The sequence below is a fragment of the Anastrepha obliqua genome, unplaced genomic scaffold, assembly GCF_027943255.1.
Source record: "Anastrepha obliqua isolate idAnaObli1 unplaced genomic scaffold, idAnaObli1_1.0 ptg000012l, whole genome shotgun sequence".
Taxonomy (NCBI): Eukaryota; Metazoa; Arthropoda; class Insecta; order Diptera; family Tephritidae; genus Anastrepha; species Anastrepha obliqua.
This window is the reverse complement of record NW_026562179.1, coordinates 6,764,169-6,790,220: the sequence shown is the minus strand read 5'-3', so window position 1 is coordinate 6,790,220 and position 26,052 is coordinate 6,764,169. Positions and strand designations below refer to the sequence as shown.

Below are 26,052 nucleotides of genomic sequence, written 5' to 3'. Positions count from 1 at the left end.
ATGGACCCACTTTTCATCGCCAGTCACAATTCGATGCAAAAAACCCTTTCTTTTGTGCCGTTGAAGCAGTTGTTCGCATGCCATAAAACGGCGTTCAACGTCTCTTGGCTTCAATTCATACGGCACCCAATGGCCTACCTTTCGGATCATTCCCATGGCTTTTAAACGTTTGGAAATGGTTGATTGATCAACTCCCAAAGTTTTTGCAACCTCTTCTTGCGTTTGAGCCGGATCTTGATCGAGCAATTCCTCCAATTCGGTATCCATGAACTTTGGCGGCGCACCCTCGCGTTCTTCGTCTTCCAAGCCAAAATCACTACTTTTAAAGCGTGCAAATCACTTATGGCACGTTCGCTCAGCTAGAGCATGCTCACCATAAACTTCCACCAAGATACGATGACTTTCGGCTGCTTTTTTCTTCATATTAAAATAATGAAGAAGAATTCCCCGCAAAAACACATTATTTGGCACGAAATTCGACATTTTCAAGTGTGGTAAAAATATTGTTGTTTACGCTTCAAATAAAAAACTTATACTGACGTTTGTGCCTTACGACAGTAGCTCTCCAATGAATGTTTGGAAATGTGGATCGATGGAATAATAATCAAATTACGCCATCTGTTGTAAAACCGCACGAACTTATTCATAGTCCATAAAAATCTACTATGAAATTAAATATCCAGAAGACTCATCCATTCTCCAGCGTGAGTTGAATAACTTACATAGTGGGTGTGTGCGTTATCGTTTGTTCCTTAACATTAATAAATGTCACTATACTTCGTATGCGAAACTATTTAAGAACAATATTAACAGCTTACTACATCTCAAACTCGCCGCTAAAGTCAATTAGTAAATTAAAAGAGCTGGGTGTTTATTTTGACTCCAAGCTCAACTTCACCACCCACATAAATTTTATTATTTCTAAATCGTTCGCAATGTTAGCCTTTATTCGTCGAAATAGTCCCTCGTTTTCTGATCCCTATACTCTCGAACTATTGTACTCGTCCCTAGTTCGGTCCAGGTTAGACTACTGTATGCGTTTGGAGACCGTTTCATTAATAGATTAGAGTCTGTTCAGAGAGCTTTTGTGCGCTTTGCTTTGCGCTCGATGAAATTCGTTGATCCCATTCTGTCTTATCGCTCTCGATACTTATTAATAAATCTAATGTCCTTAGAGTCTAGCGTGTTCTGTTGACGATGTGCTTGTGTGGGCTCAATAGATTGTCCGTATCTGCTCAATAAAATTAATTTTAATGTTCCCTCACGCATTTTCCGTTGTAATGAATTGTTTTTTGTGGGTATTGCTAAAATTCCTAATGGAATGAATGCTTCTTTTAGAAGGGCGCTAGCTCAATTTAATGCTTACTCTTCTTTCTTAGTCCTTGATTTCTCTTACTCTAAGTTTACTTTTAAGAAGTTGCTTATGTCTCTTCTGACTGCAGTCATAAGCTCTTTGTTTGTATCTAGATACTTATGTAATAGCCTGTAAGCGTCTTGTTTGTTGATTTAATAAATAAATGATAAGTTATAACAGCTGTGGGAGCGTATTTTGCGGCCCTTCCAGATTCTCAGTTTAGGAACGGAATTCATAAATTACAATCTCGTGTTCAAGGAGACTATACTGAATAATTCAGTGTATTTATTTTATTAATCTACAGTACAAAATACCTTACAGACTAGACACAAATGTAAAGAAAAGCAAGCCAAATTTGGCAACTATAATATTAGCAATCAATATAAATACAATATTAAGTAACTAAACTTAAATTTTTTATAAAAATAGATCTAGATACAGCAAAATTAAGCAGACTGGTACTAGATAATGAATTATAGTCCCGAAGTGTGCGATTAATGGGTGCATTACTCGCATATTTAGTCTTAAAGTTTTCCCCATAAAAAGGATAAAAATTCCGAAAACTTCTTTTTTAACGCACTCTATTAATCGAAAGTTGGTCGTAAGGTCTCGAAATGATAACAGCGTACTCTAAATGAGAGCGAACAACAGCCGTAAATAACAGTTTAAAGGTATACGGATCAGAAAATTCAACTATATAGCGACGGATGAAGCCTAGAACCGAATACGAATTTGGAAGAATAAAATTAATGTTAGCAACAAATTAGTTCAATAAAACGCCATCAATTTTTATCACACACCGTCTGTCCGTTAAATATGATTTAAGCCATTGTAGAAAGAGGGAGTGAAAGCCCAAGCAAGCCAACTTGCTCAGACCATAAAATTGTGTTTTTCTTACCTAACTACAAAACTTATTGAGCAACCTAGTATTTATAACGAATGCCTGACATTGTTTTTATATTGAAGAAAACACTGCCAATTCAAACTTACACTTTATTGACACAAAATTCAATTGGCCATAAAACTGCGTACTCGAATTTTTTTTAAATCTTGGTACTGACTAATTTTCCTTATAAAGACATGGTACCTCATTTAAACTAACGCATCATTAAGAACTTCCTGTTATAGGGCAAAAAAAGTATTGATCCCACAGATTAAGATAAAAAAATATTCAACTGAGTGAGTGAAAAAACCAAACAAAGTTAATCTGTTACTAAGAAATTTTCAAGAAATAATTATTCCAGCGAGCGAGTTTCAAAAAAAGTTAACATATTACGAAATTTTTGTTTTCGTCTGATTTCATTTCGGTATATATTATATATAGTACGTCTATATCATATCGATTCCTTTATACCGTTACATACAATCGTTATATGACAGATACAGTGTTTTCCAAGAACAGGTGTTACAGGTGAATGGATTGCGCTATCGAGAGATGATAAACGAATTTTTATGGCCGGAATTGGATGGTATTGATCGGGCCAACGTTTATTTGCAACAACACGACGCTACGTGTCACACAAGCAACGAAACCATTGCTCTTTTACGGAAAAAGTTTCCGGATCGTGTTATCTCTCGAAGAGATGATCACAATGGGCCACCGAGATCTTGTGATTTAGCACCTTGTGACTTTTTTCTTTGAGGGCTCGGGAAAGCGAAGGTCTACGCCAACAGCCCAGGGTCGATTCAAGGCCTAAAAGATGAAATTCGTGAGGCTATCGCGAACATAGGGCAGCCACTCAGCAATTCGGTTATGGAAAATTTCATGAAAAGGATATTGTCCTGTGAACATGGTCGTGGTGGTCATTTGCCTGATGTTATTATATTTTCCACTATTAACGGCATACCTTCCTCTTTATAATGAAATAAGCATCCGATCAATTACATATATCAATATATAGCATTTTTCGTTGAATATCAAAATAACACCTCTTATTAAAAACCCTTTATAATGATCTTGTGCATTATAGTATGCGCAGGAAGCCTATACATTATAACTTATCTTGTGGTATGCCGGTATTCAGTCATTTACACCAACTTCAAGTTATTAATTTTGAGAGTTTATATAATATTAGAGACTATTTTTATGGCTTGAGATGATTTGGGTATTCACTAATTTGCAGTCATAAAAAATTTGGTGGTTAAAACCAATAGAGGCAGTCAGATGATTTTGGGTTGCAATTAGAGATGTCCATATACTTATATAAGGACTGTAAGAAAATAGAAAAATAAAAAGCATTTCAGTAGCATAATTGTTCATAAAAATATAAATACATGTGGGATTGACAGACGAACAAAGGACATAATTGAACATGACTTTATAGATAAATGCATCTCTGCATACTTTATACGTAAATGCATCTCTGCATACTGGACGAATTTATTTGTAACTGGACGAATTTAATTGCAATGGGCATCACTGACTGAACGAAAAGGACTCGGAACTAAAGCGTTAGGAAAACGAAGCTTTCTTTCCGAATAGAGCACCGGACTGGTCGGACGCGTTTTGAAACTTTAATTTAAATAAATATTGTAATCGCTAAGTTGAATAATATTTAAACCGCTTTTTTTTATTTGAACGGAAAATTAATCCCACAATTTGGGGGCTCGTCCGGGAAATTCGTTTCGTTCATCTAAAGTTTGTTTTTCTTCGAAACTAAATAAGCGAAAGTGATACAAAGTACGCACTAAATTGAAATTAAAGTAGCAGCGCGAGCGCAGCAGTAACGGAAAGACCAGACAGGCGCCGCAGTTGGAAGCAACAGAGAAACGTAGCAGAGAGGCGCAGTCATCAAATTTGGGCGAAGTTGAGGTAGCATTGGAAGTGCATACGGCGCAGTCGCCAACGATAACGGCAACAGCGGCTGGAAGAAAGAAGGAGTCAGCGTTTGGATTGTGCGTCTGATTTGCGATTTTCAAGAAAAGTGAGGCAGCGACGAGAGAATGCGATTAACGGAATACTAACGGCGTGAAGAAGCAGCAAAGTGCAAGTAACGGAAATTTACCGTATCGTAAAATATTCAGAACCAAGGTATGTAAATGCGTATAAGAAAAGTGTGACGCCGAAACGTTGATTGTGCGTTGAAGTTGATAAAAAAAAAAAAAAAAATTTTTTTTGAAAAAAAAAACGATTAAAATTTTTAAAACTGTTTTGTGTAATAAACAAAATCAAAAATATTTACTTATATCCTGACTGTTGGAGAAAATACGTTAAGTACATATACATTTAACAAAAAAAACTATTGTAGCTAACTAATAATGAACTGATGCTAATAATATTGTAGTTTTCTTAACTTAAGTGCTAACTAAAAGAGTGGAAATTAATATGATCATTTATTTTATATCTATATTTCTTTGTGAAAATTAATGAACTGATGCTAATAATATTGTAGTTTTCTTAACTTAAGTGCTGACTAAAAGAGTGGAAATTAATTTGATCATTTATTTTATACCTAAATATAACTAAGCAACATTATGCAAACCACTTTGTGAAAACTAAATGCATTTTATCAATTTCAATACAGTTTAAAAGTAAATGGCTATAAAAAAAAAAAATATGATATACAATATTCAATAATTACAAAGAAGTTTGTAATAACTTAAACCAATTTGCCCTTTTATGTGGCAAGAACTAGACTTACCAAGTACATTTCGGTACAGTAAATTTCAAGGTACAATGTAGGAAATAGGAATTATTTTTTTAGTTTATCCCAATAAAAGTATTTTAACTTTATCTAAAATGAATAAACAAGTTAAATTAAGTTTGAAATCAAAAACAGTAAATCAACAGCAGTAAATTCACGAAAAGTATTTTGAATTATCAATAGTTATCAAAACAAGTTGTAAACAAAAGCATAGCAAAAGCTATCAAGTATATTGTTAAGAGTCGGAAGACTGATTTGTCTTAACTTCGAATTTACTTTATTTTTCCTAAAAATGGAATGTACATAAGTTGAGTATTTATAGCAAAATGTATGTACAAGATGTTACAGTAAATTAGAAACGAATATAAGTAATAGGCAAAACGAAAGAAATTGCAAAGTCAAAGTGCTGGGTTCTACTCATTACAGCGGTTCCCAACATATATTTAAGAACTATTTAAGAAAAATTATATTGGTGTTGAATATACTTTATTGAATTCTTTATACGTAAACATTGTATTATATCTAACATTGTAAACGACATTGACATGGACGTGGACGAAATTTTAGAATTGAATTTAAACTGCCTCAGGGAGAAACTCACGGCTTTAGGGTTACCGACTAGGGGGCGGAAAGGTGATTTGCAGGACGCACTCTTAGAACACTTCGGTCATTCTAGGGTTTCAGACGCGAATGTAACTCTAGGTTCGGATGAGGGCTGTGAAGATAGATCCGCTAAGGTACAAATGCCAGTCCAGAATTTTTTTAGCCTTCGCGATATCAAAGATGCGCTGTCATCATTCTCAGGGTGCGGGCAACCTGACGTTAATCAGTGGTTGCAGGAGTTCGAGGATAACGCAGCTGTCGTCAATTGGAACGAACTGCAGAAGTTTATTTATGGAAAACAACTACTCAGGGGCGCGGCAAGAACCTTTGTGAGAAGTCAGAGAGCAGTGAAGGATTGGAACTCGCTAAAGTCCATCCTTAAGGAAGAGTTCGAAGTTAAGCTGAGTGCGAACGAAATTCATCGCAGATTAAAGAATAGACGGAAACGGGTGAATGAGAATTTACTGGAGTATCTATACTCATTGATGGAGATAGCCAGCCCGATTAATATGGACGACGAGAGCGTTATCGAATATTTTATCGATGGCATCCCAGACACGCGTGCTAATAAGCAAATTTTATATCAAGCCCGTAATTTGAGAGACCTTAAGGAAAACTTGCGCATTTATGAGAGATGTAGGGGATCACAACACAAGGGATCACACATAGGAAGCAGACCGTTCACACAGTCCTCGCAAGATAAAGGTTCTACTAAAGATGAGGCGCAAAGAAGTAGGTCGTGTTTCCAGTGTGGAAGAATAGGGCATCTTGCTAGGCAATGCACTCAATTGGCGATTCGATGTTTTAAATGTAGCCAAGTCGGTCACAAGGCATTCGAGTGTAAGCAGATGGTACCGCGAGCGGAGAAGATGGAAAATCAAAGGGTGAATGTAGTTACCGACGGCGAAGAAGAGCCGAAAGCGAAGTCAGCTTCAAAGGACGCGTCCCTATTCCGCGAATTTCAAATAAATGGGTACACGTTTTCAGCACTGTTGGATACGGGTAGTGATATCTGTGTTGTCAGATATGACACCCTACTCAACATTGGATACATCGACTTAAAACCCATAAGTAAAACGTTGTATGGTATTGGCAACAAAAGGATAACCACTGTTGGGTGTTTCTCTGCGATCATGGATTTGGATGGGGTCGAGGTAAATATCGAGTTTCACGTTGCTAGGGAGCGCGATATTTTGTACGACGCGATTTTGGGAAAGGATATTCTAAGGCAGGTAGACGTCGTCATCGACGGCGAAGGGGTGAGGTTCCAAAAGAAAAGAATTCCCGAGCAGAAATCAGAATCTAAGGAAGTTAGCGTGAAAAGAGTGGGGAGTGAAGACCCGAACCGCATTGATGAGTTGGCGAAAGAGTTTGGACAAATCCTACATTCTGTGTCTTGTGAGAGTGCTGGGTTGCAGGTTGAACTCGATCATTTGCCAACTGCCACAAAGGAAAGTGTACTTAGCCTGATTACGAATTACAGAAGCGAGAAGAAAAAGTCATCGCCCATCGAAATGAAGATCATCTTGTCCGATGAGGTGCCAGTATATCAAAGACCGCGTCGAATGTCATACGCCGACCAATGTTTAGTTGAAAAGCAGGTAGACGAGTGGTTAGCCGACAATATCATTCAGATTAGCACATCTGAGTATGCATCTCCGATAGTACTGGTGACAAAGAAGGATGGTACCAAACGGTTATGCTGCGACTACCGGAAGTTAAACGAAAAAATAATACGTGACAACTTTCCGATGCCATTAATCGATAATGTTCTGCAGAGGCTTCAATCGGCTACTTTTTACTCGACTTTGGATCTTCGTAACGGATTCTTCCAAGTACCGTTAGAGACTACGTCGCGTAAATACACAGCTTTTGTAACTCATAATGGACAATACGAGTTTCTGTATGCTCCATTTGGCAACACGTAGAGTTTCAAATAGGGGATCAATAAATAGCAGCGTTTCAACAGTTGAAGACTGCTTTAGCGAATCCACCGTTGCTTAGATTATTCGACCCAACACTACAGACAGAAGTGCACCGATGCATCCATGTTTGGATATGGCGGAGTTCTGTTACAGAAAGATTCGGAAGATAGATGTTTACATCCTATTGAATATATGAGTAGAAAAACTACGGTTGTAGAACAGAAATATCACTCATACGAGCTGGAGGTATTAGCAATTATAGCCGCGCTAAAGAAATGGAGAGTATACGTTATGGGTATAAAATTTAAAATAGTAAGCGACTGTAACGCTTTTGCACTAACTATGAAAAAAGAGGACGTTCCCTTAAGAGTATCGCGTTGGGCGATGTTTCTTCAAGACTATCAGTACGAGATTGAGCACCGTTCAGGAAGTCAGATGAGACACGTGGATGCGTTAAGTCGCATACATTGCTTGATGATGACGGACACCTTGCGACATAGGATACGAGAAGAACAACTGAAAGACGATAAGTTGGCAGCCGTACGAAAGGTTTTAGAGCACGAGGAGTATCACCATTTCTATTTAAAGCATGGGGTTCTCCATAAAGGTCTCGCTAAAGAGCTTATGGTAGTACCGACATCGATGGAGCGAGAGGTTATCCAGATGGCTCATAGACAAGGACATTATGCGGCGAAAAAGACGCAAGATTTGGTCGAGAGAGACTTTTTTATTTACGATTTGGCACCGAAGGTAGTGCGAGTAGTCAGGAGTTGCGTAGAATGTTTGGTTTCAGAGGCGAAAGCTGGGAAGAAGGAAGGGATGCTACATCCAATTAGCAAAGAGGACAGACCTCTAGTAACATACCATTTAGACCACGTAGGACCTATGGAAGAAACGAAAAAGCGATATAACTATATTCTAGTAGTCGTCGATGCATTTTCTAAATTTGTTTGGCTGTATCCCACTAGAAGTACCGGAAGCGATGAAGTTTTAGAGCGTTTAGAAAAGCAGGCAGCAACGTTTGGACATCCACTTAGGATCATCACGGATAGAGGGACTGGTTTTACTTCGAATGCGTTCGAGGATTATTGCAAAAAGGAAAACATACAACATCTAGTTATAACAACCGGAGTTCCGCGTGGAAACGGGCAGGTAGAGAGAGTCCATAAGATTGTCATACCAATGTTGACGAAGTTATGCGTAGAGAATCCGAAGCTATGGTATAAGCATGTGGATAGAGTGCAGCAAGTAATAAACTCTACACCGTCGCGAAGCACGAAGCATTCACCGTTCAAACTGTTAACAGGTGTTGATATACGCGTTAACGAAAATCACGACATTCGCAAGTTGTTGGAAGAATCAGCTATAGAAGAGTTGGAGGAAGAGAGGAGTAAGGTACGAGAAGAAGCGCGAGCTAATATAAGCCATATGCAAGAGGAGAACATTCGGAATTTTAATAAAAACCGCAAAATAGAAACCGAGTATGTGGTTGGAGAATTAGTCGCCGTTAAGCGCACTCAATATGGAACCGGACTTAAGCTCAAGCCAAAATTTTACGGACCGTACAAGGTGAAAGAGAAAAGAAATCATGGTCGGTACACCGTGGAAAAAATTGGCGATATCGAAGGGCCGAGAGTAACGCATACAGTGGCAGAGTACATGAAGCCGTGGAACCCTTCATTCGAGGCGAATGAAACATCAGGATGGCCGAATGTGGGATTGACAGACGAACAAAGGACATAATTGAACATGACTTTATAGATAAATGCATCTCTGCATACTTTATAGGTAAATGCATCTCTGCATACTGGACGAATTTATTTGTAACTGGATGAATTTAATTGCAATGGGCATCACTGACTGAACGAAAAGGACTCGGAACTAAAGCGTTAGGAAAACGAAGCTTTCTTTCCGAATAGAGCACCGGACTGGTCGGACGCGTTTTGAAACTTTAATTTAAATAAATATAGTAACCGCTAAGTTGAATAATATTTAAACCGCTTTTTTTTATTTGAACGGAAAATTAATCCCACATACATGAAGACAGAAAAACTCTTATAGACACATGCTAAATAATTGGGCTCGATAATTGATTACTACAAATATCTACTACATATGTGTAAAAGGTAGAAAGTCATCAATCGAATAATACTTTTGTTGCAATAGCGAAGATTCGCGAATCGACTGGGAACAGTAGCGAACGAGAGGTCAAATCAAAAACATGAAATAGCCTTGATTGCGACAGCAAATAGCGAGACAGTGCACGCTTTTTGAGTCTACCGCTAAATGAGTTAGACGAAGATGACAGGTGAGTGGGAGGTGCTGCCAGAACAGAACTCGCCAGAAGATACGAGGAGCTAGATCTAGAAATTACGATAGCTATTAGGCACATATATATAAGAAGAGTGGCATGTGTATGGGGTATTCAGTTGGAAATTAAACTGGTAGTGAAGGTGTACATTAAAAAAAAAAGAGGTGCGTGTGCCAGCTCTGACACGCGACTGGAGTTTACTCCTTAAGCACGATTACCGTGATATTTAACAATATATTTAATATGCAAAAGGAGTAAATGAAGACCTTTTCTATATTACTGGAAAAAATATAAATTTATTTATTAGCAGCGAATTCCGCAATTAAATTCTGCTTGTCTTTTCATCATATCGTTAAGATGAAAATAATTTAACAAAGCAAAAACACCGAAATATTCCACCAAAATAATTTCTATGAAGAAAAACCTTTCACAACAGTATTGATAGCTGATTGTCAATTTTGCAGGTATCTGCCATATGTGAACGGGTATATTAATTTTGTTGATTTATTGGTAATTAATGCATATGTGAACGTATTTTAAGCTCTCTGGAACCTTTATTTTTAAATATCACGGCAATCGTTCTTAAGGAGTAAACTCCAGTCGCGTGTCGGAGCTGACACACACACCTCTTTTTTTTTTTTTTAAATCACAGTGGTGTTCCCCCTTAATGAGATGAGAAGGCGCAAATGTTACAGTTAACTATTTTTAGTAAAATTGAGATTTGAAAGGTTTGTAGCAGCAGATAATGTTAATTATATGCAACAGAATGCAGAATTCTCTTGCATGTTAATTAACATTCTCTGCAGAAACTCATTTAAAACGTGCATTGGGTAAAATTTCCGGTACGTTGTGCTGCTACCTACTCGTCCACTGTTTGATGTGCACTGTAGTAGCGTCTTTGCAAAATGGAACCAGAAATGGTTCGTAGCTTAGCTAGCGCAAGTTCTTAACCAAGTTTCTATTGCTGCTCTGATGTGGATGCCTTGGCCGGCGGCGTATGAAAAATGGCTGTTCTAAAGTTTAATTTGCTTTACACGGTAACTGCGCAATTAATAATTAACATGCACAGTTACCACAATTTACTTTTATGTAGGATAGCTAACAGAGGCGTTTTATGTTTCCAGCTATGCAATTTTGCTATTAGCAAAATTAGTGAATATACTTTGTAAGCCCCACATTTATGATGATGAGCCACAGTTTGATGTCAAATGTAGCAGCGAAACACTCTGAGTAGTTTTCTCCACATTCGCAGGCACAATTACACATGCACAGTTTGAGGTGAAATGTAGTAGCAAAAACACTGAGTAGCTGCTGTATGGTTTGTTGGTGCACTATTGCGCTGCGCAGATAATATTCAAATATTCAAAGTGGTGGTTTGTGGCTTCGTTGGAAAAATTTAAAACAAACACTTACCAACTAAATAAACCATCAAAAACACAAACCAAAAGAAAAAAGGGGCATAGAGAAAGGGCAATGTGTCACTTCCGTTAGCGTACACTTCCGTCGGTGTACGCCAGATTTTACTACCCATATTTTTTTCACACCGTGGGCCTTATATATCGTTTCTTAAGGAGTAAACTCCAAAAAGGCAGCGTTTATTTAACATTACTATCTCTGCCCACGCGGTTACAGAGGATAAATCACAAGGCAATGGTATGTTTTTCCAAGAGCTGCACAGTTGCTCCAAAAAAATGATATACAAATTGTTTTTGGTGATCCAAATGCTCAATTTGAAAAAAATCGTACAGGAAATGGAGCCTACGGAAAATACAGCCGAAGTAATAGTACAAATGAAAATGGTAATAGATTTATAGATTTCGCTGTGTCAAAAAATATATCCATCAAAATCACATATTTTTCATATAGAAAACGTATGTTGTTGCATAACACCAGAAGAAACCAAGCTGAGTATACTGAGGCAAGAGAACTGTGTAAAAAAACTGTGCAATATAGAATAAAATGAGCTCCGCCGCGTAAAGAATGTTCACTTCAAAATTAAGGACATACGCATTCCCATATGTCTACTATGACAATACAAATGACGACTTAGAATGACGCGTAGAACTCTTTAGACAATAATCCCTTTGTCCCAACTTTATTCATGTTTGCTATGGAGAAGATTGCGCAGATGTAAGATGAGGATGACATCGATATAATAAGCAAGAGTACAGTAGCTTCGAAAAAGGCCTGAAACTTGAGAACGCAGCCAGAAGCTTGCGCCAACGCATAGACGAATCATAATAAACTTGTGTGCACTGGAAAAGTTTCAAGTGAATGAAAATCTGCCATATTGATCGGTACACTTTTGAACAGATGGCATTCAAATATTTTGGATCTATCATCTCTATGGACGCAACATCCAAGGCTTGGGCTGACAAACTAAAGGATGTCTGTAAAGGATCGAGATTCTTGGTCGAAGTTATTGAAGGGACCAAGGTTCAACCCAGACCGTCAACAATCAGGATGAAATTCAATAGAATTCTAGATTTCCAACTGTAGTTATCATGCTGTTTCAATTTTTGGAAAAGTCCCAGCTCGATGATTTTGTAAATCTAAAAATAAACACTACTGAAACAGCAAAAATGAGTCTTCCGTACTTCGTAAAACGACCAGAATTTTACTATGAACATTTCTACAAGACAAGCAAGTTCGTATTTATTAAAAATTGTATTCAAGGCAATATTTTGTTAAATTTTAGCATTTTTTTAATAAAAAAAAAAAGATATAATCCCTTCCTCCATATTTTTCTATTTGTGACCTGCTAAAAGTTCGCTGACTAAATAAATAATAGAACCTAGAGGCTTCTTGCTGAATAGCAACTGGTCTAAAAATGAGATTTCATAGCTGAAAGCCTTTCTTTGTGACTGCTTACTGAATACCGGTAGAAAGCAAAACAAAACTTAATTTTCATTTCTTGCTTTTGATGAATTTGATGTTTCCTCTATCAAAATTCCAAAAAAATTAAATGATTCATATTTCCGGAATGCCGTTTCCAGTTTTTTCAGTATTTTCTTAGTATTTTTTGTATTTCATAATTAAATTTAAAAACTGCCACATACTCACCTCCAAATATTCACCACGCACGACGCTAAGCTCTTTATCATTGTTGGCCGTCCGGGGATATGTGACTAGCACGATTTTAGCACCAGCCGCTTGCAAGTCTTCAACCCACGACTCTAGCATTTGCTCATCATTGATAGTGTTATCACGACCAGAGAATTCGGAAACCGTATTTATATTGCGAACGCCGAGTGTATTTCTAGTGTCACGTGTGCGCAATTGTTGCATACCGATTGAGATTTCTTGGATATGAGTATTATTGTTCACTGGTAAACTCTGTGGACCCGCACCACTTCGTTCAATCGAGTCAATAGAAATTTCGCTACGTGTACTGAAATCGCCCGGACCACCATCAGCGACGCCTCCTATTACGCCAACTGCAACTAGTCTTTCGCTACCACGTTCATAATGACCAGAATACTTTTCACTTGGTGCACTCATTTCATATTCATCGGGTTGTTCTGTTTGTAGGGTTGCACTGCTTAAATTGTTAATAGCTCCAAGTGAACGTTCGTTCACACCGCCAATGCTGGGCACATTGGCAACATGCAAATGTGTTTGAGTCTCCAACTGGCGCCTGTTAATGTTTGTTGGCGTACTAGGTGTTTCTAATTCATCGATGACTAAAAAGTCTGGAGACCATCCATCCATAAATACTGGATGGTATGAGCCAATATCATTTTTCCATTGGTCGCGCGGTATAATCCAAGCATCGCCAAGAGAGCGCCATAGTTCAGTTTCTTTACTGGTGACACAGTTAATTAATAGATTAATGGCTTCACGGGTAAGCAATGGAGTGATAACACGTGCGGGCAATTGGGACTCATAATAAGTGTCACTGGACGCCTCAACGATTAGTGCTAAAGGCGTAAATAAGAAATGAACCAGCTCGGGTGCATTTGGATCATGGATATGTGCTTTCAACTTGGCCAGCAAGTTGAAAGAAAGTTTAAATTTGGCAAAAATATCGATAAACTCTTTTTCGTGGGGTGGTCGAGTCCGGAGTGTTAGTAATCCCTCACCGGGATCTTTTTTCTTTGTTTTGCGATTACGCCGTCTACGCTCGAGCTCACGAGATGCCGCAGCCGCATGCTGCAGACGTGCGATAAATTTTTCAATGTCATCAAAGCAATGATTCAATACAGTAACATCGCGTTCGTATTTGTCACTGGAAGTGGAGCTGGTTTCGTCATTTAGTGCTCCCTGCTCGGAATCTGTTTCGCAATTCCTGCCCCCGCCTCCACTTGTGTGATTACTTTCTGCCATATGACTACGGATATGTAATCCATATTGATCCATACCGTTTCGGGACGGCATAATAACACTACCGCTGTGGTGGTGAGGGTGCTGCTCGCTACGATCTTGTAAGACAGTGCAGGCAGACAATGGTTTAGATAAAGCACCGCTTTTTTGACTGAGCTGATACTGTTGTGTCTCTTGTTGTTGCAATAAATCCTCTCGGTGTTGTGTAACCATTTTGCCATTTCTCAGACTTTTTAAGTCTTCAACCAAATGCACGGCAGATACACTTTGTGACTACATACAATGTATATTATTTAGTAAACATGCAAATGCAGAAAACGTATTTTAATACCTTACCTGAAATATATGCATTTCCGAACGTGAACCATTTCCGCCAGTTACAATGAATACTAAAATATTATTATATAATTCCATGGTATCTGTTGACGTAAATGCTGTTGGTTCCTGAATAAGTGATGCTGGAAATCGTTCAATTATGTTCTGAAATTTCGACAGTAAGGGAAAGTAAAACCGAAGCAGAGCTAAACAATTAGAAGAAAACATATGTATATAAAATTCAATGGCTTTTACCCCAGTTTCGTAGTCCATTATAAGCACCCATTGGTGGTCCAAACATAACTGCATTTTCTGTGACCATATGCCAGTGGTTTTCTCTAACTGTAATAGCCGCCGCATTCCGTCTGCCGGATAAACAATACCGGATTCCTTATTCACCGTAAAGGTAGCTAAATGTTCGAGGAGATATATGGGCTTGTCGTTAAGATCAGTATTGAGACTTTCTTCGCCAGTCCGCGAGTCCCGTTCGTCACCGGAATATTCAGTGGAACCCATTTCACCAACAATGCCGCGAGAACTACCACCAACTGCGCTATTGCCTCCAATAGCACCTCCATTCGAATTGTGATACGCCATACTGGAGGGCTCTCATTAACACAAAATTATATTTACTCGTAATAAGCTACAATATGAAAAAAGTGAATATATATAATTACTGCAATAATTTTCTTTTTGTAGTATACAACGTTTTAAAGCGGTCTAAAATTTATGTCTTACGTCGGCCTTGCCCTGACTTTATTTATGTACACTACCACCTGGATAGAATTCGAAGTCTGAAACCACTGTCATGCTGTGTGCTCGGCACCACGTTTCAATTCAACTCAACGAAACTGCTCGAAGGCTCATTCCCACAATCAGGTTGGATCTAACTCCAAGGAGCTAACTCCTATTCCCCGTGGTCCCAAAATTAAGTCTCCAAAAGGGTTCGCGAAGTTGGTAGGTGACCAGCGAAAAGCCTCGTCTCACGAAAAAAAATTCAGTAATTGGATTCGGCCCAACCTTTTAGAACATTTCGTAGATTTATCTATTTGCATTTTCTCAATGTCCGGTTATTATTGGAAAATATTTAGCATAATGCAACACGCTTTGAAAAAAAGGATGATCCCCCCTTAACATCAAAGGGGATGATCCCCATGTTAAAACTGAAAATCGCACCCTCCGGAGGTTTATGATTTTTAAGTAATTTATTGTTAAAGTTGTGTAATTTAACGTAAAGTTGGTGTTGCCAGACACTTCAAATAAAAACGAAGTTCGTATACCGCGACGTTCACTGGAAGGATGTTTGTAAATCTGCAGTATTTTTTGCTTTAGTTTAGAATTGATAAACATTTTTTAAAATATAAACATTGCTGTTTATAGAAAAAAGCGTCCTCCTGCTTTTTATGGAGTAAAAACAGGGCGATTGTCTGGCTTATGTTACACACGTATATAGTAACTCATCGAAACTTGAAAATAATGATATATAAGATATCACACAAAATACTAAAGTAAACAAAACCAAAAAGAACGATTTATAAGTGTATTGTATTGCTTCGATAAGCTTTACAAAGGTGTATTTGTAGTTTTTTTTGCAAAAAAATAACCCTCATCAGTCCAACTCCAGCTTTCCATATACAGTATTTTTGCGCAGAACTGCTTTCCATTAAACCAAAAACTAAAACGTAATACGTGCGAGTAGTAAGGAGGCACAATAACGCCCATTCCCATCATCAACACTGAACTGAGATACTTGATTTTTGTTAATATTTTTATTTTCATTTCCAGGCATCCGGCAACATAATACAGTTGTCTATTCCAATGAATTGTTATTCTCGTTTAAAATTGGAAAGTGATGCTATTGATGAATGCATTTGCACTCTATTTTCATAGAAATATTTCGAATACAAGTACAAAAACAAGTAAAAACACGCGTGTGACTGTATATTTTGTGAAGTTTAGAAAAAAATATATTACTTTTACAATGTGCCAAATTATAGTGAAGTTCCGGAAGGCACTTTGAAGGCAAATAATTGCAAAACTATTACTTCCGGAAAATTGGAGTTATAAAGATTGTTCCTGAACCACTTCCTAACATCTCCACCAAGTTTCATTAATTAGGCATTATAATTGACTAAAATTGCCCATGTAGCATATGTGTTGTGATTTATTGCATATAGTTTCTGCCACCGTGTGTTATGTATATTTTTTCTGAGTTTGTCCTAATAATACAAAATTAATAGAAGAAAAGAAAATGGAAAAGCGTTCGAGCATGCAATAGATTATTCGTTCGTATTCTTTCTACTACTCGGAATTTTTCATTTAAACGACGGACATATTGTTAACATTATATTTTTTTGTAGGTATGTAAGTACATTTGTCATGTCTCTTTTAAACGCAATCTCTCAAATGGTATTATGCACATAGTATAATACCTCTATAAATAAGACCAGACCCATTCGCTTCGCTTTTTTATCTAGCATAGAAAAGCCATAACAAATTTTGCGGCTGTTAAGATTGCCTTTTGTAAGTAAAAACCGTAAAAAAATGTGTTTTTGTTTATGTTCTTTGTTAGTACATATTTTTAATTGGCGTTACACCCTTTTTTGTGTGTTGGGCCGAACTTCTCCTGCTATTTATGGCGTTGGCCTTGGTGTTTTTCTACAATCGCTTTTAATGAAAACTTTTTTCATCGCAGAAATACAATCACACTGCAGAGATCTGCTATTGCATGCCAAGTGGCGAGCGTTTTTAGTATCTACCATTTGATGGTCCATGCTCGGGATCCTTAAATCAATAAAATATGTTTAATATACTCGTATGTAATTCAGTATTAATTCAGTATTAATTCATTTAAGTAATTTAAAACCGTTTCCGGTTTAAAAGTAAGTGAGGGCAGCCTATGTGAAAATTATCATACATACAAGGCAAATTCACTACAAATTAATAAATCATTTAATATATGATTTATAAATCGAAAGAACCAATAAAATTTATTGATTCATGTATTTTAGTATTTAATTAAAATTAATCATAAAGGCTGATCAGATTGGAGGTACTTTTTCTATCATAGCGCGCCTAGGCCAATTTATGGTATTAAGCGATGAGGCTAATTTTTGGCTTAATGGCTACGTCAATAAGCGCAATTGCCATATTTGGGCTGAAGAGCAACCCGAAGCCATTCAAGACAACTATTATATCCATTGAAAACAACCGCTTGGTGTGCCCTATGAGCTGGAGGAATCGTCAGCCCATATTTCTATAAAGACGAGGCTGATGCCAATGTAACCCTTTTCTAAAGTGTTTGACGAAGTTAGGTAGATAGGTGAAATGGGTGAAGTACTACTCTAGCACTCTCTAAGTAACTCTAAAGTGCCGTTTTGATATGATTTTGAGACGTCCAACGGGCAGATATCTATAGCTAACCAGAGCTGTTGATGTAACAAATAAGGTTGATGGGATTTAGGATACAGCACTGTCCCAGGCTGTCGAAGAAATAAGCACCAAGTGACCATAATCGTATAGCTGCTAACCCGAATACTCGTATTTATAGAGAAAGTACTCAGAAGTCTCCTTCTCTGAAAGGCCGCCTCAGCTTCAGCAATGGGAATTAAATGGCCAACTTATCTTTTCTGTGTGTATGCGGATCGGGCTATGACCGGTACATAAATCTACGAGCTTGGGAATTGAATGGCGGGGAGTCCCTAGAACTTTCGTCGTCTTGCGTCTATTGTACTGAGGTAATCTGTCCTGCGCCTTTCTGAGAAATAAGTTGTGGAATTCCCCTTTAACAACATCAAGGGGCTGCCGATGTTTAGGTAGGAGACCACTGAGACCAATTCAGTCGACTTCTTCTTGGCAAGCTCATCAACACTTTCATTTCCCTGACAAAGTCACTTCCACTTGGTGGCCAAAGTAGCTAGCTTGGGTTTCCGTTCAATTTTTTATCTTGGATAAAATCGTACGTGGTGAGTCCCAAGTCCAGCGCACAACCAGATATCCTGGATTGCTTCGCCTTCTCACATTAGCTCGCTCTCGAACGGATGTTTGGAAGCTGCCCAGAGGATACTTGGGCGAAGCCGAGAGGGTGTGAACTGCTTGGACTATTTGCAGAAGAATATTCCTGGCTACTCTCAAGTGAATGGCGTTCAGGTAGTTTTCCCAAATGCGTGGACTTCTACATATGGAACCATCCTCCATATTTTAGGCCCCTTACACCTTAATATTTTTATTAATGACATTTGTTAATGCAATACAAATTAAAACTATCTCTTATATGCGAACGACTTAAAAATTTTTTCCACCATTAGTAGTACATCTGATTCAATTAAGAGCAAAGCTGATATTAATAAAGTCAATTTGTGGTTCTATAAAAACTGTGTACAACTTAATATAAGTAAATATTTCCATGCTTCTTTTTCTTTTCCTGTCCCTATTTCCTATTCTATTGACAGGTCTCGTCTCTCTACATTGAATGAGATTTCCGACCTGGGTATTATGTTTAATTCAAAGTTTTGATACTTCAGTGACATCAGCTGTAAAATTGCGGAATCCTATGCTAGGCTAGCTTTCATTTGTCATTTTAGCTCTGATTTTAGTGATCCGTACACCCTGAAGTTTTTGTATAACTTTTCTATTTTCGACTGTTCTTTATTAATATCAAATCTCAACTAAAAACTATGTTCTTACAATCTACCCTAAATCCCTACTTGCGGTGTAGCTATTCAACGATGAGTTTGTATTGGTATAGATGCGCCGGCAGCTTTGTTTGTATGTTGGTACAGTAACGTGGGAGTGATTCAAGGGAATCATCAAACCTCTGTTTTAGCTTTGCAAGTGTGCAATGCACTAACTTCTCCCCCTCTTAAGACGAGCCGTCCTCGACTCGTGCCAAAATTTCCTCTACTGCCCTCTGAGTTTTTACTTTATTACTTGCTAATTTGTTTCTGCGGTGGATGAAAAAAATTGCTATTGCGATCAATAATAATGGAGGAAAAGAAAAAATCGTCCACAACAAATTACGATGGACAGATATACCCTCCTTCAATTCGTGAATGCGAGATATGTTGTCATATAAATTTGGTGCAAGTATGGTAGGGACAAACTCGTATGGTGTTCGAAGTAATTAATGGATACGGTTTTTGGAGGATGTGGTTGGATATAAGTCGGTTCCCTTTTTGTCACGTAAGTTGTATCATTTATGGTGATAGAGTCACGAAAAAGAAGCAGATACGTTCCCCTTATTTCCAATTTTCGTTGATTAAATATTGTCGTTGGTTGCACGTTGTTAAGAATAATGATGCCCTCTTCTATTTTTTGAACTGGTGGTATGTGATATGCCGATTCTGATGGACAATTAGCTGCATTTTGCATCTGACCCAATTTAGCATCTGACCCTGCAATTTAGCATCTGACCCAAGCAATCTGAGTGAGCCGGTTTGCACACTTTAGCTACCAAAGTGTCATTGCAGTTCTCGAGTGGTTGAAACGTGTCGCTACATTTTGCCGCAAGCGTGGTCTCTAGGTTTATGATACTGTTATTATGGACTACAGGATAGATTTTTAGGAATTGACAGAAACTTGTAACCTTAGGAACCTTAAGAATATAGTAAATAACATCAGAACTTTGCAAAATTTTTACCTTAGATACTAAAAGTAAATTACTTAAACTAAAGGGTAACTGTTCGGAATTGAACGCTTGATCCATCTCTTCGTCATCCAAAACAAGTGGATTTATGATATTACTTTTTGCCAACACAATGGAGAGTGCTAGTCTGTTTAGTTGGCTGATTATATGGTTATTTCATCTTACCAAATTTTCACTGAGCAATGTTTCCTCGTCTTTCAATATCTAATTCGTTTGATTTCCGCGAAGTGTATTGATTTGGTTGGTAATTTCGTTAATTCTATTTTGTAAATCGGAGTTAATTCTAATCTGCCTGTTGTTGTTTTCTATTAACATGCTTTGTCAAGAGCTGTTCAAAATCCTCGTGGTCCGGGGTACCGTCTATAAATTTCAGGGCGAACCCCAGAAAATCTACTGACCTTCCAATTCTCCTAGGTATTTCCAAAGTGCGAATAGTATTTCCTCACCTTGTTGTTTCAAAATATTTTCGTTCACTACCTGATTTTTTGATTTTGATGTGAACCATCGGCTTTCGTAAGCTATCTGGCGATAATCTGTTAAGTTGGTGGTGTGCAAGAGGTAAATTAATTCATTATAAATAGCCACATTTCCGCGAGGAATGGTGATAACTTGTGAGGAGGTGTAGTCAATTAAATTGGCTCTAGTGACGGAGACTAGGGCAAGCGGCAATCTGAAATTGATTTTATCGTAAATTACTTTTATGAATTTTCCTGCCTTCTATCTGTACTGTTTTACCTAAATCCCTTTCTACTATTTTTTCCACGAACACCTTCTCAAATTTACTTCCCAATCGCTTATTTCGACGAAGAAACACCCTTTCACCAGGCTGATATGTTTTGGTTATTCTTTTCTCATTCAATATATTCAATACCAAATTCTGGGCTCTTATTTATTTATCTCTAATTTCCCCAAATTTCTCCGCTGGGCAGTTCTGCAAAATTTCGATTGGTTTCGAATCTACAACCGAGTGAATTGTTCTGTTGTACTTGTAAGCAGCAAGCAAAATCAAATCTTTAACCTCGCTTATCTGCTGCTGTGCCTTTACGCACCTGGCTATTTCCAAAAGGGTTGAATGAAACTTTTCGACCTGTCCATTGCTTTCGCTATGTAAGGTGGGTACAAAAAACTGTGCTATAGAGAAATGATCGCGTAGCATGTTTCTAATTAAATTTGAAGCAAACGCTCTTTCGTTATCTGTGACAATTGTTTTAGTGTCTTTGAACATACCTAATACCTCTAATAAAGCTTCTTTTATTTCAATGGTACATCTTGAAATAACAGGTTTAACAATTGCAATCTTTGAAAACCTATCAACAGCAGTTAAGAATAGCTGCTTTCCAGTAATTAAAATGTCTAAGTGGAGAATTTCTCCTGGGCGCTCTGGGTTCTGAGTTCTCCCAATTTCCGGATTTGGTGGTTTTCTTTGGTATTTATTTTCCAGACAGATCTTACAATTTGATACAGCTGACCTGAGCATTTTCCTCATTTCGGGAAAGTAGTATTCTGATAGAATTTGCTTAAAATTCTCGGACAGAGATCGATGGGCACGGGCATGCTCCGTTGCTATTGCTTCCTGTTGATCGTTCGGATTAGTTAGATCGATTACAAATTTTTCCGTATGAATAAATTTAACCCCCGGGAATGCTTCGACAAGAGGTCCCTGGATCTCTGATAGTGTCGGAAGATCGCAACTAAGAGCGTTTGTAACGCTAGGGTTTACGAGTTTCTTGAGATTATGCAACAAATTTACTATTGTGTCGTAATTTATAGTATAACGAATTTTTTTCTGAAAAATTATTTCTGTACTTTAGTGATAATGATCCCCCTTTGTCAAAATGAATTGTCTTTTGAATTGGTTTACTGGATACTGGATAGTTTTAATTGTGTTTGAGAGCGATGACTCGCTATGTGCTGTAGCATCTGTATCACTCATATTATTCAAAAACTGACGGGACAGAGCGTCTTCTATGACGTTGTCTGCCGGGTTTATAAACAAATTTTGACGAAAATTCTTCTATGAACGCACGCCATCGCTTCAGTTTTGTATTAGGATTTTTGTTCGAAATGGCGAAAGTTAAAGGCTGGTGGTCTGTGAATATTACGATGTCCTTAATACCGTATAAGTAATGTCGAAGGTTTTTAAGGGCCCACATTATAGCCAAGAGCTCACGCTCGTTGGTTGCATAATTCTCCTCTGTTTTTGATAATGTTCTTGAAATCATTGTAATGGGCCGACCATTCTAGGAGAGGACCGCGCCTAAAGCGCTAGAGGAAGCGAAAATGCTTTTTACCCTTTTAAATGCTTGAATGGCCTCGTCATCAAGGACTATTTTAGTGTGTTTGGACTTGTGGGATGACACATGGCCATTCTCCCCCCGAAGATATTTTGTTAATGGTTTGACGATAGACGCATAATCCCGTATAAACCTTCAATAGTATCCTGAAAGACCCAAGAAGAAGCGTAATGCTCGAAGTGTTTCCGGCTTCCTATAGTCGATTATGTCCTTGACCTTATTTGGACATGTTTTTATCCCCCTTCGAGAGACAATAAAGCCAAGAAACTCAACCTCATCTTTAAAGAATTTAGTCTTTGCTGCTGAAACTCGCATACCGGCCCTTTCCAACCTCCCCAGTACCTTATCTACATGTTGAATATGAGACTTTTCCTCCCTTGAAAAGATGATTATATCATCCATATAAACTTGGCAACTTTGGCCAATGTCGTCTCTCAAGACATCATCAATAGCCCGTTGAAAGATACTGGGCGCATTCTCTTTAACCCGAATGGCAATCTATTAAATTCATATTTGCCATTGTTAATGCTGAAGGTTGTTTTTTCGCGGTCCTTCTCCTCAAGGATTATCTGGTGGAGTCCAGACTTTAGATCTAAAGTAGCAAAAATCTAGAACTGCCGAGGTTTGCCAATATGGTAGAAATATCTGGTATAGGATATTTATCCGCAATCGTCTTTTCGTTTAATTTTCGAAAGTCGATTACCATGCGGAGCTTTTGTTTACCATATTCATCCAGGCCTTTTTATTCACTACATGGACCGGACGCCGAATTAGACTTTCTGATAATTTCCTCCTTCAACAATATTTCTATTTCCTTATTAATGAATCCTGCCGCCGAAACCAGGTATGGATAAGATCGGGTGTAAATTGGTTCCAAGGAAGTGGTACGAATTTTAGCTTTGACCTTAGTATTAAATGGCAAAGCGCGGTTAGGTTCGGCAAAGGCCTTACAATTCTTTTTAATCATAGAGTCAAACTCGTTTTTCACAAGAGCTGGGACCGAGTCCTTATCCAAATATTTGGAGTTAACTTGCTCACATTTGACGTTATTTAATTTTTCCTTACCACCCTCGTAATATAAGTATCCCGATGTCGTATCAATTTTAGATTCTATCTCCTTAAGGAAATCGTATCCCACTATACCATCGAAGGCCTTTATGTTAGGAAGAATGAAGAAAGTTGAGACTTTCCCTAAAACGAGAACCTTACATTTTTTCTCTATGAGATTTCATCCGTTTATAGATTTGACCGTAAACTGTCTCTCCACAGGGGTAATTCCCTTTAGGAAGCTCAAATTTTTGTTATAGTTTTTTGAAGTTCCTGTATCAATCAGTAACCTAAGCTCCTGCCCCTCCGACGCCTTCTTGGTAATGTAAGGTAGTAGCGACCTTATACTAAAAAATTTTAATCTCGTCTTCCATCGCGAAATTGGAAGCGATGTCGACATCCGAATCACTGTCACGGTCCACAGTAATTTTCTTTTGTGGATCCCCCTCTGGAGTTGTCCCCAAATGGTTGGTCCGGTGCACTTTCGGCTTCCGTGAATTTACTGAATCTCCCCTTCTGTGCTCCCGTTTATTCACGTATTGATTAGCATCCCTTTTGGGGTGCCCTCCCACTGCATTTCCCTATCTAACTATAACCCTGCTTGGACTGTTTTGTACGTCGGAATGCGGAGGATCCGCAGTCTACATCCATTGGAGTGGGGTGTCCTTAAGCATTTGGGGATTGCCAGGATATTTATTGTGGTATTTTGGGCTAATGGTAGTTGCTACGTTGTTAACCGCAAATGTTCTGGTGAAATCATAACGCATGCGGTTGTTCTCTAACTCCTGGGCAGTAGCCAGTGCAGAAGGCAAATCTTTAGGATTGACAGAAAATAGAATGTCGCATAACGGCCGCTTTAGGCCAGAAATAAAAACTCTTAATGCGTTTTCCCTAGCTCTATCATTGAGCGCGGCGGCAAGCTGCCTATTGTTTGAATGAGTCATCATATTTTTATTTGTTATGAGTGTTAATTGCTTGTCCACCGTATCATAATATTGGCAGATTGCCAAACTCCCCTGCCTCAGAACGCTGAGCTCTGTTTCCAAAACATGTAGCGGTCTTTGGTCCGCGTATGCTTTATCCAATCTAGCTATTATAGCTTTAAAATTTAAAACAGTTGAGAAGGAAGCGAGCGTTGCATTTGCGGGGCCTACTATCTTGTTTCTAAATATCCCCATTGCAACATAATATTGCTCTGAACCCTCTTTGTAGTAGCCAATGGCGAATTCTGCTGCGGAATGCCAGGCCGGAAGCAGTATCCCCCTTAAATTCTTGTAAGGATTTTATTAAATCCATATTTGTGTTGCCCCCGACCACAGTTGGATTTATTTCCACGGGAAGATAACTCTCCGCGAATGGCGGCTCTAAGCGCCGAAGTGTTTGCATCACTTCATCCAACTGGGCATTCAATTCTCTTTCATTTAGCTCATTTTGTTGTCTCAAAATCTCGATTACTTGTTCCCTAGTTACACTCATTTTGGTAAATTTTTTGCTTTTGTAGACCGTAAACCCGGAAGAAAAAATTCCAAAAAAAAAATATATTTTTTTTTCTCCCTTAGGAGAAAATATTTCTTTTCTTTAATTGCACTGGATCACACTTTAAAATCCGAACAATTACTTACAGTATTATTATAGTGTAATTTAGCATTGTAACAAGTTAAACGGTTCTTTGCCAGTTGTCCCTGTGTTGATGCATTTTAGGGTTTTCTGCCAGTTCTCTTTGTGGTAATGAATAGCTCTCCTTGCGTTGATGAATTAAAGGGTTCTTTGCCAGTTATTCTTGGTTGATTAATTGAAGGGTTCTTCGCCGGTTGGGCGCCACTTTTCTATTTTCGACTGTTCTTTATTATTATCAAATCTCAACTAAAAACTATGTTCTTACAATCTACCCTAAATCCCTACTTGCGGCAGAGAACGTAAATTGATAGAGAAGGCTCAGGAACGAATGGGCAGGTTAAATGTCAAAACACATCAAAACGAGGGTAGGAAAGTTAACAGAAAAGAGTTAACATAGCGGAGCGTAGTCAACAGAAATAAACATAGCGTTTGCATTGAAATGTAAAATGCCATGATTTGGTGTTAGGGAAAAGAAAATAACAGAAGACTTGTACATTTTTCTTTCATGCTTATTTGCCGTCGGCATTTTGCAAATGGATTATTTCTTGTGAGATGAATAAATTAATTCTAAGTATATGCATGCATGAATGTGAAATTTTAAGTATCTAATTAACTAAATTGTATTGATATTAAGTGCATTATCAAAATAATTTCATAATGGCTTTGTAAACCATTAATTTGCATCAACGGTTATTATTCAACAATATTTGTCCTTTTTAAATTTTTATATCCATATGAATGAATATACATATCATATACTAAATAGATATAACATCTACCATCCATATTCATGTGGGCAGAAAAAATCTTGACCTGCCTCAAAACACAGCTCATATGTATCTACATATAAAAAATTCAAAAGCAAATAGACAAACGTATGCAAACATATTCCTAACATATTATATGCAAAAAAACTCATCTAAACGGTATTCGCGTACATATACATTATGTATGTATGTATGCATATACATATGA

At 37.9% G+C, this 26,052-nt stretch overlaps 1 protein-coding gene across 3 annotated transcripts in view; it reads right to left on the bottom strand.

Moving 5' to 3' along the window:
- The window catches only part of LOC129251389 (epidermal growth factor receptor kinase substrate 8), a 144,024-nt gene that overhangs the window by 45,479 nt on the left and 72,493 nt on the right, over positions 1 to 26,052 (bottom strand). For all 3 annotated transcript variants that reach the window (XM_054890785.1, XM_054890786.1, XM_054890787.1), the window contains exons 2-4: positions 14,731 to 15,118; positions 14,497 to 14,640; positions 12,901 to 14,433 (exon numbers count right to left, since the gene is read on the bottom strand). In XM_054890785.1, the coding sequence (XP_054746760.1) occupies positions 12,901 to 14,433; positions 14,497 to 14,640; positions 14,731 to 15,072 (2,019 nt within the window). In that variant the 5' untranslated portion in view covers positions 15,073 to 15,118. The remainder of the gene's footprint in view (positions 1 to 12,900; positions 14,434 to 14,496; positions 14,641 to 14,730; positions 15,119 to 26,052) is intronic.